Source organism: Chlorocebus sabaeus, chromosome X, assembly GCF_047675955.1.
Source record: "Chlorocebus sabaeus isolate Y175 chromosome X, mChlSab1.0.hap1, whole genome shotgun sequence".
Taxonomy (NCBI): domain Eukaryota; kingdom Metazoa; phylum Chordata; class Mammalia; order Primates; family Cercopithecidae; genus Chlorocebus; species Chlorocebus sabaeus.
In genome coordinates this window covers 142,973,579-142,990,060 of record NC_132933.1, presented here as the reverse complement: position 1 = coordinate 142,990,060, position 16,482 = coordinate 142,973,579, and the positions used below count along the sequence as shown (strand labels likewise).

The 16,482-nt window shown below is 41.9% G+C and overlaps 1 protein-coding gene across 1 annotated transcript; it reads left to right on the top strand.

Moving 5' to 3' along the window:
* Positions 1-1,635: 1,635 nt before the first annotated feature.
* Positions 1,636-2,689, top strand: CLDN34 (claudin 34). Its single transcript, XM_007990997.3, has one exon. The coding sequence runs from the start codon at positions 1,699-1,701 to the stop codon at positions 2,341-2,343; it is 645 nt and encodes a 214-aa protein (XP_007989188.2). The 5' UTR covers positions 1,636-1,698; the 3' UTR covers positions 2,344-2,689.
* Positions 2,690-16,482: the final 13,793 nt, after the last annotated feature.

Below are 16,482 nucleotides of genomic sequence, written 5' to 3'. Positions count from 1 at the left end.
ATAAGATTATACTACTATATATACTAACGAGTTTGTTACCTGCATTTTAGATTCAATGCACCATGGACATTTTCCCATGTTACTAAATCTTTTTCTACTTTACTATCTGCAAAGTATTATAATAAATGAATGGCTTCAGTTTAACATATACTAGGTAGTAAAGTGTATTTATGTACTCAAATTAATCAATCTTCCATTGCTTGACAACTTTTTTATTGGAGACAGGGTCTTGCTATGTTGTCCAGACTGGTCTCAAACTCCTGGGCTCAGGCAAGTTTCCTGAGACAACTGTTTCATGAAATATTTTTTATTGTTTTCTTATTTTAAATAATCATGCTTATTGCAGAAATATTTGAAAATACTGAACAGCCAGGCACCATTAAAAAATTACAATCTGTCACAAATGGACACAACATTGCGTGAAAGAAACCAGTCACACAAAAGCATTGACCATATGATCCCCATTTTGAAAAACAGGCAAAATAGAAGTAAGGTGTGTGGGGATGCATGTTGAGATGATAAAACTATGAAAGCAAGCAAGGAAGTGGGAATATTGTGTATCTGAAATGCAATGGTGGCTCCATGGGTGTTCACCCCATCATCATTAATTGAACTGCACACTTGTGTGCTTTTCTATATGTGTGTGACCCTTCACAATCCAAATAGCTAGAAAAAACTCAGAATCTCTCAAACCCAGTTAAAAATGTTTCCTAATAGCTTAGGATATAGACTTTCTGTTCCATTTGTATCTATGATTATATCATACATATTATTTTGAAACATGTAATTTGTATTTGAAATATTATGGACACCTCCCTTTTGGTCACATAGAATGGCAACTAGAATGACTGTCATGAAAAACATTAAAAATACCAAATGTTGGAGAAAATATGGAGAAACTGGAACCTCCATCATTGCTGGTGGGAATACAAAATGGTGCAGCCACGTGGGAAAACAGTTTAGCAATTTATAAAAAGTTAAATGTGCACTTACCATATGAACCACCAATTTCACTCCTAGGCATCTACACCAGATAAACAAGGACATATGCCCATACAAACTTTTATATTCAAGTGTTCATGACAGCATTATTTATAATAGCCAAAACATGGCACCAACCCAAATGTCCAAAAGCTGATGAATGAACAAACTGTGGTCTATCCACACAATGGAACACCATTCAGCAATGAAAAGGGACAGCTTTCTCATACCTGCTTCAACATGGATGACCCTTGAAACCGTGCCATGTGAAAAGAGCCACACAAAACTATTACACCTTGTATGATTCCATTTGTATTGTCAATGTTGGCGTATAGCTCCATCGCGTAGACGTAGCATAAATTCTTTCACCATGCCCTATTGTTGGACTTGATGTTGTTTCCCAGTTTCCAATATTACAAACAATGCTGTGATGACCATCTTTGTGGCAACATATTTGTGGCCAACCTTATTTATGTCTTTGCACCAATGCCCAGAAGTGGAACTGCCAGTCTGAAGGTGTGTGCATTTTAAGGCTTTCGGGAAATATTGTGGAGCGGCCCTGTACAAAGTTTGCTCAGACTGCACTCCCACTAGCAGAGCGAGAGGGTCTAGTGTCTCCTTTCTCCAATACAACACCTGGGAGGCTGTCCCAGGTCCCAGAATCCCCCCCTCACCATGCTCTGTATTTGTTTGTAGTTTCCTGGGTGCACTGCCACCATGTCCTGGCTCTGCAACAGTGCCAACTGCCAATTTTCAGTCTTCGCCCTTACCACCATAGGATGGATCCTCTCTTCTACGTCCATGGGCCTTGTGGAGTGGCGAATATGGTACATGAAAGACACCCCGCTCTACCCCCCTGGGATCGCCTGCGTGGGAATATTTAGAGTCTGCATTTACCGGCATCGCACCAACAGCACCACAACCAAATTCTGTTACCGATACAGCTACCAGGACACCTTTCTCCCTTTTGAAATTTACATGGCTCAACGCTTCCTACTGACTGCCAGCATTTTCGGATTCTTTGGGAGAGCCTTTAACATCCTTGCACTTAGAAACACGTCTGTGAAAATATTTGAGGAGGACACCTACAATTCATTCATTGTTTCAGGAGTTTTCAACGTTGCTGCTGGTGTCTTTATCTTAATTGCTGTGCTCCAGAACTACGATGCCATCATAAACTCACGGGGAATCACCTTCCCGCCATCTCTCCAAATGCCCTTCAAGCCAGATGTGCAGGAAGTTGGCACTGCCATTCAAGTGGCAGGGATAGGTGTCTTGCCTATGCTGTTAACTGGGATGTTTTCTCTATTTTACAAATGTCCCCTGTACTGCCAAGTGCATCTTGATATTTCAGAAATGTGAATTTCCTGTTTGCATTGGCTTTGCAAATCCAAGATTTCTGGGAGTTTATGGAAAATGTTATTAGCATGCTCTACCAAATATTTCCAACGACTCAAGACCATGGCATGTGTAGTTTGGGACAGAAGGTGGCCAACTGTCTCCTTCTGTTATCTTGTGTATCTGAATGTGGTTCACTGATTTGCTCGTTGAATTGAGAACTTTTATTTAAAAGTCTTCCCACCTGCCAGTTGGTCTTATTGCATCTGAATTTTAATTATTGTTGGCTAAAGCAAATAACCCTATAAACTAAGGGTAGGGAAATAAGAGTTTCTGAGTACATTAACTTTTAACATTTCCCTCTCAAACTTTTGCTACAAACAATCATAGGCCGGGCATGGTGACTTACGCCTGTAATCCCAGCACTTTGGGAGACTGAAGTGGGAGGATCACTTGAGGCCAGGAGTTCAAGACCAGCCTAGGCAGCATAGCAAGACCTGGTCTCTACAAGAAAAAAAAAAAAAAAAAGCTGAGTGTGGTGGTGCGTGGCTGTGATTCTAGTTACTTGGGAGGCTGAAGTGGGAGGATCATTTGAGCCCAGAAGTTGGAGGCTCCAGTGAGACATGACGGCACCACTGCACTCCAGCGTGGGCCATATGGCAAGACCCCATCTCTTTTAAAAAAAAAACTCAATAAACAAAAAAACAAGAATGGACCTTCTTTTCTGTGTAATGGTAATAACATCTCCCTACCATATAAAGTTTTCTAAAATGTGCAAAAGTAGAGAGGATAGCATAAGGAATCTCCACACACCCATTGCCAGATTCCACAGTTACTGAGATTAGGGCACTTCCGCTTTCTCTTTCCATTCTTTTCCCTTTCTAATCTATGTTTCTTTTTCCTAAGGTTTGTTTGTTTGTTTGTTTGTTTGTTTGTTTTGAGACAGAGTCTTGCTCTGTCACCTGGGCTTGAGTGCAGTGGCATGATCTCAGCTCACTGCAACCTCTGCCTCCCAGGTTCAAACGATTCTCCTGCCTCAGCCTCCCGAACAGCTGGGATTACAGGCACCCACCACCATGCCCAGCTAATTTTTGTATTTTTAGTAGAGACGAGGTTTCACCATGTTGGCCAGGCTGGTCTCAAACTCCTCACCTCAAGTGATCCGCCTGCCTCGGCCTCCCAAAGTGCTGGGATTACAGGTGTGAGCCACTGCTCCCGGCCTCTTTTTCCTAAGTATTTTAAAGCAAACCCCAGACACCATGTCCCTTCATCCTCATATACTTCAATATTAAACTCTTAAAAGGTGGACACTTCTTGCATAGCCATATATGTAAAAAACTGAGCAGTTATTCCTCGTTATGAAATAGTCAGAATGTTTAGATGCCTTAAAAACAATTCTGTAGTTTTATTTGTCCCACACAAAGTGCTCACTCTGCCTCTGAAGTGTTCATCTAAAGCACTCCCCAGCACACACACACACACACACACACACACACACACACACACACACACAGAGCAACCCCTCTGCCTCTTTTTTTTTTTCGAGGCAGGGTCTCGCTCTGTCACACAGGTTGGAGTGCAGTGGCATGATCAAGGATTGGTGCAGCCTTGACCTCCAGGTTCTGGTGATCCTCCCACCTCAACCTCCAAAGTAGCTGGGACTACAGGCGTGCACCACCATGCTTCCCTAATTGTTTGTATTTCTGTAAAGATGAGGTCTTGCCATGTTGCCCACACAGGTCTTGAACTCCTGGGTTCAAGGGATCTTCTTGCCTCAGCCTCTCAAGCACTGAGATTACATGTAAGAACCACTGTGCCTGACTTCATGTGCCTTTTTAATAAATGATTTTGATTTGCTGAAGAAAGTGGGTTAATTTAACTCCGTTACCTCTAGAGGCTCGATTAGAGTCCTAGTCAGTTCTCAGAGGAAGAGTGTTTCATAGGTGGTACCATGTACTTCCTGCTGACTGCACTATGCCAGGGGTACATGGTCATTATCCCTTTCAGTGATGCCAAAATTGATCAGTGGATCCATGAGGGGAACGCCTGATCCCTTTTGTAAGTTGCCTCATCAAACTTCCACCCAACCCTAATGGTTTCATCTATTGATGGTCCTTGTTTGAATAAATTATCGCATTAAGGATTGCGAGTGGTGACCTTTCCTTTCTTCCATCCCTCCCCCTCCCTCTCTCCCTCGTTCCCTTCCTTTCCTTCTTCCCTCCCTCCCTTCCTTCCCTCCTTTCCTCCTTTTCTCTTTTCATTCTCTCCTTCCCTCCTTCCCTCCTTCTCTTCCTCTCTCCCTCCCTCACTGTGTTCCTCCTTCATTCCATCCCTCCCTCCCTTCTTCCCTCCTCTCACTTTTTTCCTCCTCTTTCTCCCTTCTTCCCTCCTTCTCTTCTTTCCTCCTTCCCTAATTCTTTCCTTCTGTTTCTTTCTGCCCTTCCCTCTCTCCTTCCTTCCCTCCTTCTCTCTCTCCTTCCTTCCCTCCTTCTCTCTCTCCCTCCTTCCTTCCTTCTCTTCTTCTTTCCCTCTCCTCTTCCCTCTTTCCCTTCCTCCCTCCTTCCCTCCTTTTCTCTTTCTCCCCCTCCCTCCTTCCCTCCTTCCCTTCTTCCTACAGGAATCTCTGTTGCCCAGGTTAGAGTGCAGTGGTAGGATCATGGGTCACTGTAATCTCACACTCTTGAGCTCAAGCAACCCTCCCACCTTAGCTTCCCAAGTAGCTGGGACGACAGGTGTGTGCCACCATGCCCAGCTAATTTCTGCTAAGTTTTTGTAGAGATGGGATCTCACTATGTTGCCCAGGCTGGTCTCCCACTCCTGTCCTCAAGCAATCCTCCTGTCTCAACCTCCCAAAGCTGCAAGTGGTGACTTTCTAATGTGAACATTCTAGCCAGATATATCAGCTGGGATGCTTTTGTGTGAGGGCCTATGGTCCCAGCTACTCGGGATGCTGAGGTGTGAGACTCTCTTGAGCCCAAGAGTTGGAGACCAGCCTGGGTGAGACCCCATCTCTAAAAAAATAAAATAAAAAGTTTCCCTCGTCAACTATGGCTATTTAGTTACTCTAAAATTCAGTGCACACACACACAGAAAAGACAGACTAAATGTTTCGTTCTTTGCTCCAATTGTTGATTTCTAGAGTGAAAAGGAGAATGCCCTAGTTAACATTAGGGTTGACCAATGTATTGGTTGTTTTCACTATTTCCGTTTTCTTTTTCTTTTTCTTTCTTTGAGACAGGGTCTCACTGTTGCCCAGGCTGGAGTGCAGTGGTGCAATCTCAGCTCACTGCAACCTCCACCTCCCAAGCTCAAGTGATCCTCCAACCTCAACCTCGAGAGTAGCTGGGACTACAGGTGCATGCCTCCATTCCCAGCTAGATTTCGTATTTTGTGGAGACGGCATTTCACCATGTTGCCCAGGCTGGTCTCGTACTCCTGAGCTCAAGGCTAACTGCCTGCCTTGGCCTGAACTCATGAAATTGTTTCTGTGTTTTTATTTTGGAAATTTTCAAGTGCATTACAAAGTAGAGAGGCTATGGCCTCAACCTGAATCATCAATATCCGACCAGTCGTGTTCCAGCCCTACCCTTACTCCCTGTCCTGTCTTCACCTCAGATGATTTTAAATAAATCCCTGGCAATATGTTATTATATGTATCTCTCAAAGATACAGACCTCTTAGTCCTTTTTTTTTTTTTTTGGAGTCTTGCTCTGTCGTCAGGCTGGAGTGCAGTGGCGTGATCTCTGCTCACTGCAACCTTCACCTCTCGGGTTCAAGTGATTCTCCTGCCTCAGCCTCCCACGTGACTGGGATTAGAGGCACGTGCCACCATGCCCAGCTAATTCTTTGTATTTTTAGTAGAGATGGGGTTTCACCGCGTTAGCCAGGATGATCACGATCTCCCGACCTGCCCTCCCAAAGTGCTTGGATTACAGGCATGAGCCACCGTGCCCAGTCCTCTTATTCTTTTTAATATAACCACATTGCCACAATCACACCACAAAGTTAATAACTTCTTTTTTAAATTTGTTTTTATTTTTTAAATGAAAAAAAATATATAAACAAATTGAGATGGGTGTCTTGCTATATTGCCCAGGCCAGTCTCAAAGTTTTGGGCTTGAGCAATCTGCCCACCTCAACCTCCCAAAGTGCTAGGATTTTAGGCATGAGCCACCATGCCTGGCCAGTCACTTATTAATATATTCAAATACCCAGGCAGTGTTCACATTTCCCTAGTTATCTCATAAATGTTTGTGACAGTAACCTGTGGGTTTTTATATGTTCCAAATGTTTCACTCAATTGCATTCATCCTTCCTTTTTATGATCAAATTGTCCTATCTTTGGCAGTAGAGCCATGGTGACATGTGTGTCCTTTGACATGTCCCCATTGGTTTTTTTCTAAGATTAAAAAAGGCTCTTTATTCAGGACAATCCTAACATACTATTTACCTCAAGCAACTCTTCACTTTATCAATAAAATTCACTCTACAAAATAATTTTCCTAAAGAACAAAATGGTAAAGAGAAGGACATATCAACAATACTATTTACTACATTCATCAGGTGATAAAGAGAGAGATACTGAAATTAAAGCATGTTTATTTACTTATTTACTCTACATCTAATTTCCTTTTATACCAGTGGTTTGTAAACACATGGAAATTCTCCCAGAAGAATGCCCATACATACAAATTATGCACAGGTTCTCAAAACTCTCCTGGAACCTAATCTTGAATTTCATTTTCAAAATTAGTGACAATTTCAAATATATATATATATATATATGTGTGTGTGTGTGTGTGTGTGTGTGTGTGTGTGTGTGTGTATATATATATATTTTTTTTTTTTTTTTTTTTTTTGAGATGGAGTCTCCCTCTGTTGCCCAGGCTGGAGTGCAGTGGCACGATCTTGGCTCACTGCAACCTCTGCCTCCCAGGTTCAAGCAATTCTCCTGTCTCAACCTCCCAAGTAGCTGGGATTACAGGTGCGCACCACCATGCCCAACTAATTTTTGTATTTTTAGTAGAGACAGGGTTTCACCATATTGGTTAGGCTGATCTCGAACTTCTGACCTCAGGTGATCCACTTGCCTCAGTCTCCCAAACTGCTGGGATTACAGGTGTAAGCCACCACGCCCAGCCCCCAAAATTATTTTTTTCATGTACAGTCTAGAAATTCCCTCATCTTATAATCTTCAGCTTATTTTTTTGAGCCAGAGTTTCACTCTGTCACCCAGGCTAGAGTGCAGTGGCACGATCTTGGCTCACTGCAAGCTCCACCTCCCAGGTTCACGCCATTCTCCTGCCTCAGCCTCGCAATCTCTAGCTTATTTTTTAAACAAATTAATTTTATCAATTAAAAACCTTCCTAGAATATTAATGAGCACAGATATATTATGCTGAAACCTGTTCTATTAAACAGCTTTGAGTATTGGTTTCTACACTTAAGGTTTAAGAAAAAATAGGAAATTTAATAAAATTGAATTCACACTGAAGTCATTTTCCATTCTTTCAAGAAACATGACTAAAACGTATGTTAATATTTTAAAAGGGAAGGATTTTACTTCAGAAACCCTATCCCAGGAGCACAGCAAACTCTACATGCAGTAAGATTGTGTAGCAGTTTCATGAATGTCACTCCCATAATCCGCATGGTGGCAGTAATATAGTTCTCATTACACTTTTTTGTCTTGTTATTGAAATATTTAAATAATATTTTAATAACATTTTCTTGAAGTATAATTCACAGACTGTAAAATTCACCCTTTAATGTGTCCAATTCAGTACTTTTTAATGTATTCACAGAGTTGTACAACCATCACTGCTGTCTAATTGCAGAATATTTTCACCCCAAAAAGGAACTCCATGCCCTTTAGCAGTGCCCATTACTCTTTGAGGCTTTCTTTTTCACCACTCCACAAGATTTCCAGGTGTATCTTGTACATGTTAGGCACAAGACCTTGAATCAGCTATGCAATTCCTTTAGTGAGTCCTGAAGATGAAGACGGGATTTAGAAACCACAATTTGGGCACTAGCGGTGCTTATTCACTCAGTTGTCATTACATTTAGGTCTTTGTAGTGAACAGAACCAGGATGTATAACATTTTTTTTTTTTTTTTTTTGAGATAGAGTCTCACTCTGTCGCCAGGCTGGCATACAGTGGCGAGATCTCGCCTCACTGCAACCATGCAACCACTGCCTGTCAGGTTCAAGCAATTCTCATGCCCCAGCCTCCTGAGTAGCTGGGACTACAGGCGTGTGCCATCATGCCTGGCTAATTTTTGTATTTTCAGTAGAGATGAGGTTTCACCATGTTGACCAGGCTGGTCTCAACTCTTGGCCTCAAGAGAGCTGCCAGCCTCAGCTTCCTAAAGTGCTGAGATTACAGGCATGAGCCACCATGCCTGGCCTGTAATGATTTTCTTTTTATGGTTATGTCACTAATTTGATAAACAGTTAAATTTATTCATTTTGGTTTGTTTTCTATTTTTGATATTATTACTTTTGTCTTTTTGACATAGTTTTCTATGGGATTACCTTTGTCTTTTTGACATAGTTTCCATTTTGAATATGTGGAATATTTACATAATTTTCAAAGTCAACATTATATAACCATATTTATTCAGAAAAATCTGAATAAACTTAATGTTTCTGTTTATATTATATTCTCTCCCACCATAGGTAACTTTTACATTTCTGGTTCATTTTGCAGTTTTTTGGGTTTTTTCTTTTTTTTGCAGATAGAAGGGTATGTGTTTATATTTATTCCATTTCTTACAAAATACTATCATAATACATATATTTTTTGACACCTTGCTTTTTCACCTGACAATAAATTCCTGGAGATTGCTCTATATCAATGTGTAGAGATTTTCTCATTGTTTTTATGGCTGCATAGTATTCCATTGTGTGGATGTACCCTAGTTTTTTCAATCAGTTATATATGTGCATGTGTACGTGTCTGTGTGTGTGTGTGTGTGTGTGTGTACATAACTTTGTGCATACATCTTTTTGTATTTTGCCAATGTATCTTTGGGACAGATTCCTAAGGCTACTGGATTAAAGGGTAAGCAAATCTGTAATTTTAAAAACTTATTGCAAATTTTTTCACTATAAAAGTGATGCATTTTGCACTCCTGTGAGCAATCTATGAGAATGTCGGCTTCCTCACAGCCTTGTCAAAATAATATATTGTAAAACTTTTGAATTTTTTCAACATAATAGGTGAGAAATTGTATCTCAGCATCATTTTTAATGTGTATTTCTGGGCAGGGCAGGGAGGGGAGTTGTTCTGTTTTTTAGAGATGAGGTCTCACTATTGCCCAGGCTGGTCTCAAACTCCTGGGCTCAAGCAATCCTTTTGCCTCAGCCTCCGAGAGTGCTGGGATTACAGGTGTGAGGCACCACACTCAGCCATGTATTTCTTTTATTAGTGAGGTTGAACATTTTTTGAAATGTTTTAGGTCTGTTTTTTTTTTTTTAATGTTCTCTCAGTTATCTATTGCTGTGTAACAAATTAACCTAGACTTAATAGCTTAAAGCAACACCCAATTGTTATCTCAAAGCTTCTATGGATCAGGAGTTTAGGCACAGCTTCTGCTTCACATTCTCTCACATAGTTGCAGTCAAAATGCCAAGCTGGTCTGTGGTCTCATCTGAAGGCTCAGAGGGGAAGAATCCACTCCATTGCTTGCACACATTGTTGCTGCCAGAATTTATTCACTTAGTTCCTCACAAGCTATTGGACAGATTCTTGTTTCTTGCCATACAGGGATCTCCATAGAACTTCTCCCAGCATGGCAACTGGCTTCACCAGAGCAATAAGTGAGATGGCCAGAGAGAGTGCTGGCAAGGAGAAGAGTACTAACAAGAAGGAAGGAAGGAGGCACAACCTTTTTTTTTTTTTTTTTTTTTTTTTGAGACAGGGTCTCACTGTGTCATGGCTCACTGCAGCCTCGGTCTCCCAGGGCTGAAGCAATCCTCCCAGCTCAGCCTCCCAGAGAGCTGAGACTACAGGCCCACAGAACCATGCCTAGATAATTAAAAAAAATTTTTTTTGTGGAGACAGTGTCTCACTTTGTTGCCCAGACTGGTCTTGAACTCCTGGGCTCAAGCAATTCTGCTTTAACTTCCCAAAGTGCTGGGATTACAGGCATAAGCCACTACACCCGGCCCACAATCATTTTGTAACCTAACCACAGAAGTCATCTCCCATCATTCTTGCTGCTTTTTATTCATTAGAAGTGAGTGGCTAAACCAGCCTGCACTCTATGAGAAAGAATGAAGGGTGTGACTGTGAGGAAGGTGGGGACCTCTGAGGGCCATGTCACAAGCTGCCTGCTATAATACCTACTCATGTTTCTAGCCCATTCCTCTACTGAGTTGTTGGTATGCTTGATTTTTAAGAGCTCTTATTATATTATAGAGTCCTTTGTGCTCTCAGTTACAAATACTTTCCTTAATTTATCATTTGTTTTGGTACTTTGTTTATGGATCTTTTGTTATGCAGATTTGAGGGGGGTAAAAGTTACCTACTGTAAAATTTGCCAATCTTTATTTTATTGCTTCTGGTATTTGAGTCATAAGTATAATGTATAAGTATACAGTTGGCCCTCCATATCTGTGGGTTCCCCATCCATGCATGCAACCAACCATGGATCAAAAATATTTGAGGATGGATGTGGTGGTTCATGCCTGTAATCCCAGCACTTTGGAAGGCCAAGGCGGGCAGGTCACTTGAGGCCAGGAATTTGAGACTGGCCTGGCCAACATGGTGAAACCTCACCTCTACTAAAAGTACAAAAATTAGCTGGGCATGGTGGCACACACCTATAATCCCAGCTGCTCAGGAGAATGAGGCAGCAGAATCCTTTGAACCTTAGAGGCAGAGGCTGTGGTGAACTGAGATCACACCACTGTACTCCAGCCTGGGTAACAGAGCGAAACTCTGTCTCCAAAAAACAAAAATCGAAAAATAATTGCATTTATACTGAACATGTATAGACTTATTTTTCTTGTCATTATTTTCTGAAAAATACATTACAACAACTATTTACATAGCATTTACATTATGTTAGGTATTATAAGTAATCTAGAGATGGTTTCAAGTATACAGGAGGATGTGCATAAATTATATGTAAATATTACACCATTTTACATCAGGGATTTGACATCTGCAGATTTTGGTGTCCAGGGGAGGTCCTGGAACAAATCTCCTACGGATACTGAGGGGTGACTATATTTTTTCCACTCTCATGTGATAAATGTATTTCTTCATTTTTTTCCCCCATTACTTGAATGGTTTAGTTTTTACTGTATTCATTTGGAATTTATCTTGACATACAGGATAAATCTTTTTTTTTTTTTTGAGACAGTCCCACCCTGTCACCCAGACTGGAGTGCAGTGGCGCAATCTCGGCTCACCGCAGCCTCTCTCTCCTGGGTTCAAGTGATTCTCCTACCTCAGCCTCCCAAGGAGCTGGGACTACAGGCATGCACCACCATGCCTGGCTAATTTTTATGTTTTTAGTAGAGATAGGGTTTCACCTTGTTGGCCAGGCTGGCCTCAAACTCCTAGCCTCAGGTGATCCACCTACCTCGGCCTCCCAAAGTGCTAGGATTACAGATGTGAGCCACTGAGATGCTATCTTTTTCATACACTAAATTTCCATAGATATTGGGCTAATTTCTGGACATTCTGTTTGACTCCTTCAGCATTCTTTGTATATTCATGTACCCATAGTATAGAGTTTTAAGTTTTAAAGACTGTATTAGTCAGGGTTCTCCAGAGAGACAGAACCAATAAAAGATATACATACAGACAGATATGTGGGAAGAGATTTATTAGGGGAATTGGCTCACATGATTATACAGGCCATCTGCAAGCTGGAGACCTTGGGATGTCAGTAGCGTGACTGCCCAAGATCAGAAGCTTCAGAACTAGATTAAGCTGTCACTCTCAGTCCAAGACCAAAGGCTGATATAAGTGGGGTGCTGATGTAAATCTCGGAGTCCAAAGGCCAGAGAACCTACAGCTCTGATGTTTAAGGATGGGGAATAAGGGTGTCCCACACAGGAGAGACGGAAGGAGAGAGACAGAGACAGAGAGAGACAGAAATAATTTGTTTTTCCTCTTTTTTGTTCTATTTGTGACCCCAGCTGATTGGATGGTACCTGCCCACATAGATCTTTCCCACCCAGTCTGCTGACTCACACACCAGTCTCTCTGGAAACATCTTTAAAGACACTCAGAAATAATGCTTTACCAACTCTCTATGTATTCCTCAGTGCAGTCGAGTTGACATCTAAAATTAGCCATCACAGTGACTTCTTTTAAAATAATATGTATGTTATTTGTTATCTTATTCCCACTCCACCCCTAGGACTTTCTTAATTATTTCTGTTTATTTTTCCATGTAAATTTTGTGATCAACTTGTCTTGCTCCAGTCTGGGGGGAAAATCTCTTAATGTTTTTATTAGGATCATGTCAAGTTTATATGTTAACTTAGGGATAATTTACATATTTATAATATTGAGTCTCCTTATTGGAGAACATGGTACATCTGGTACATGGTACATAGTATATCTTTTCCTTTGTTCAAGTTCCGTTTTGCATTTTGAGGAATGTTTAGAACAGTTTTATTTGCATTGGGTTGTTTTCAGTATGGTGCAATTATGAATAAAGCTACTATGTCCATTTGCATTTGGGTTTATGCATGAATGCAAGTTTCCATTTCTGTTGGTTAGGTATCTTAGAGTAGGATTGCTGGGGGGTATGTTAAATCTAATTCATTCTTACACTTTCAATCCACGCAGAGTGATACTTTTTCCATTCAGCATTTATAGTTGTCAGGGAAGCATTAAATATTTCTTCTCTTTTGTTGTACTAATACAACCAATAGTTTTGTTTTGTAACTTGTGTAAGGAGCATAGGTCTTATTTATACAAATTTAGGTAACTGCTCTCGGGGTCCCACTCAGCAAGTATGACTTTCATGAACTGTGGAATGCCTTTTTCTCCCAAACTTGAAGGGTGGTTTAACTAGCTCCCAGAGTAACTTCTAAGGCCCTGAACACCCTTAGTTGATTACAATCCAAAAATCATACTTAAGGCCAACTCAGGGGACAGATAACTTTAGCTCATTCACTCGCTGATGAATTCCTTCACCAAACATTAATGCCTTTCACGTGAGAGATGCCACCAAGATCTGTGGCGTAACATATAAGAGACACACACCATCTACTGTGTATCTTGATTGCCCACAGCTCTTGTTTGCCCACAGGTGTTTACAAGGCCTCAATCAGGCTGGGCACCGGTGGCTCACGCCTGTAATCCTAGCACTTTTGGAGACTAAGGCAGGTGGATTGCCTGAGCTCAGGAGTTCAAGACAAGCCTGGGCAACATGGCAAAACCCTGTCTCTATTAAAAATATGAAAAATTAGCTGTGCATGGTGGTGCACACCTGTAATCCCAGCTACTGGGGAGGCTGAGGCAGGAGAATCACTTGAACCCGGGAGGTGGAGGCTGCAGTGAGCCGAGATCATGCCACTGCACTCCAGTCTAGGTGACAGAATGAGACTCTGTCTCAAAAATAAATAAATAAAAAGAAAAGAAAAGAAACATACGATGTGTGCAGGTGCTCTCTGCTCTGACACAGAAGTACTCCCTGAGATAAGCCCTCCAAAAGTTCTGGGATTACAGGCGTGAGCCACTGCACCCAGGCTCCAACATAAATTTTCTAAGAACAATCTAACTAATTAGATTTCTACTTTTCCTTAGTTTACCTGCTACTTAGCTTGATTGACATTGTAGGTAGAAAGAGCTGCAAGGCATTCTGGGATGTGAGTGACTGCCCCACTGGGAAGAAACAAGAAGGCCCAGTCCTGGTAGAGCAAGGACTGGGAGGTGTGGCTGAGGTCACAAAGGTTGGCTTCTGTTGAGCCAGCATAGTTCTGTGGGGTTACTCTCTTCACCCCACAAACCAGGCCTGCAGCTGGGCCAGAAAAGGAGCCCCAGGGAAGAAGCCAGGCAAGAAGCTCAGTCACTGCTGTAGGGAGGCAAAATGAAGGCCATGAAATGGCCCTCCATGGCTGCAGGGCTGATTCCAGACCTTACTGGCAATGCATAGAGCTGCCACTCAGAGTCTCCCCATACTGGAACTCATTTCCCGTTTCAGAGCAGCAGCCATTGCTATTCCTTGAGAACCGTGACCCTTTATACTTTTGGCAGGAATTGATATGAACATCACCCTCAGATCTGAAGCCACATGCATTAGGATGTTCTTGCATTACTATAAAGAAAATACCTGAGACTGGGTAGTTTATAAAGAAAAGAGGTTTAATTGGCTCATGGTTCTGCATGCTGTACAGGAAAAATGGCGTCGGCATTTGCTTGGCTTCCGGGTAGGCCTCAGGGAGGTTTTATCCATGGCAGAAGGTAAAAGCGGAGCAGGCAGCTCACATGGTGAAAGCAGGAGCAAGTGAGAAAAAGAGTGTGACGGGAGGGTGTGGCGGCCATTGTGCACCTAATAAATCCTGCACACTGTTAAACCACCAGATCATATGTGAACTCAGAGTGACAGCTCACTCATCACCAAGGGGACGGCCCAAGCCATTCATAAGGGATCTGCCCCTGTGATCTGAACAACTCCCACTAGGCCCCACCTCCAATGTTGGGGATTACATTTCAACAGAAGATTTGGGCAGGAACAAATATTCAAACTGTATCACTAACTAAATATGGCTGGAGTTTTCAGTAAGTCTGAGTTGGGAATTTGCATTTCTGGCAAGTCTCCAGTGAATGCTGACACTCTTGGTGCAGGGACCAGCTGCTGGGAAACATTCCTAACTAGAGTCTTCCTCCTTCTACCTAAAGCTCACTCATTTTGAACACCTGGATGAATTATTAGTAATTTAAAAATTAACTCATCAGTGATTACTTTGCTATAAATATTTTATTTCAAGACTGCTACAAAGAAGGCATTATATTCTTGCTCCTTCCCATGTCTTAGTGTTCTGACAGCACTGGTTGTTTTCAATATCACCTCTTTACCTCCCACATTAATGACAGCATGTCAACATTTTCGGGCACAGGACAAACTGGCTTCTCGTAGGGTATGATATTTGATTTTGAAGTGGGAAAATCAAGCATAAATTCACTCCTTCAAGGAAACTTTTTTTTTTTTTTTTTTTCTGAGACAGTGTCTGTCACTCAGGCTGGAGTGTAGTGGTGTGATCCTGGCTCACTGCAACCTCTGCCCCCTGGGCTCAAGCAATCTTCCCACCTCAGCCCCCAGAGGAGCTGGGACCACAGGCGCACACCACAACATCTGGCTAATTTTTTATATTGTTGCCCAGGCTGGTCTCAAACTCATGAGTTTAAGCCTCGGCCTCCCAAAGTGCTGGGATTACAGGCCTTGAGGCACCTGGCCTCAAGGAAACTTTTTAATTGATACTTAATAGCAAGCAACAACAGATAACAATTAGGCCAATCTGTGGCAGGAAAAACAAAGAAAGGGGAGAGGAGAGAAAGAAACTCACTTTCTGGAAGACAAGCAAAATAATTGCTTGTTTCCATTCTGCACTGGAAACTTTCATTCTCCGTTGGAAACAGGGAGGGCAAACCAACAGTACTTGCTAATAGATTTGATGATGGGGGAGGGTAGAGGAAAGTATGTCAGATCTTGTTTTCCTTTTTTAGAGACAATGAAGCAGAAGATATAAAAAGAAAAACAAGTTTTTGTTCCTTGTTCTGTTCTCATAATTATTTTTGCAAGTTTTGTAAGTTCCTGTTTTTCCCTTCTATGTGGCACAGCAAGGTCACAAGATATGTTTTAAGTTGCAAAGCCTGCCACTGTTTAACAAACTGCCTTTGTTCTGCTTCTGTAAGCTTGCTTGCCTGCCCTACAGGTTTTGTGTCATCAAACTGGCCAACGCCCTTCTGGATGCATGTATAAAAGTCAAGCCCTGTCTTTGTTCAGGGCTCAGCCTTTAGATGTTAATCTGCTGGGCCAGTACGCACCTAGTAAATCTTCCTGTCCCACCCATTGGTCTCTCCTGTCCCTTAATTCCGGCAACAACACGGTCTCACTTTGTTGCCCATGCTGGAGTGCAGTGGCACAGTAATAGCTCACTGCAATCTCTACCTCAAGAGCTCAAGCATCC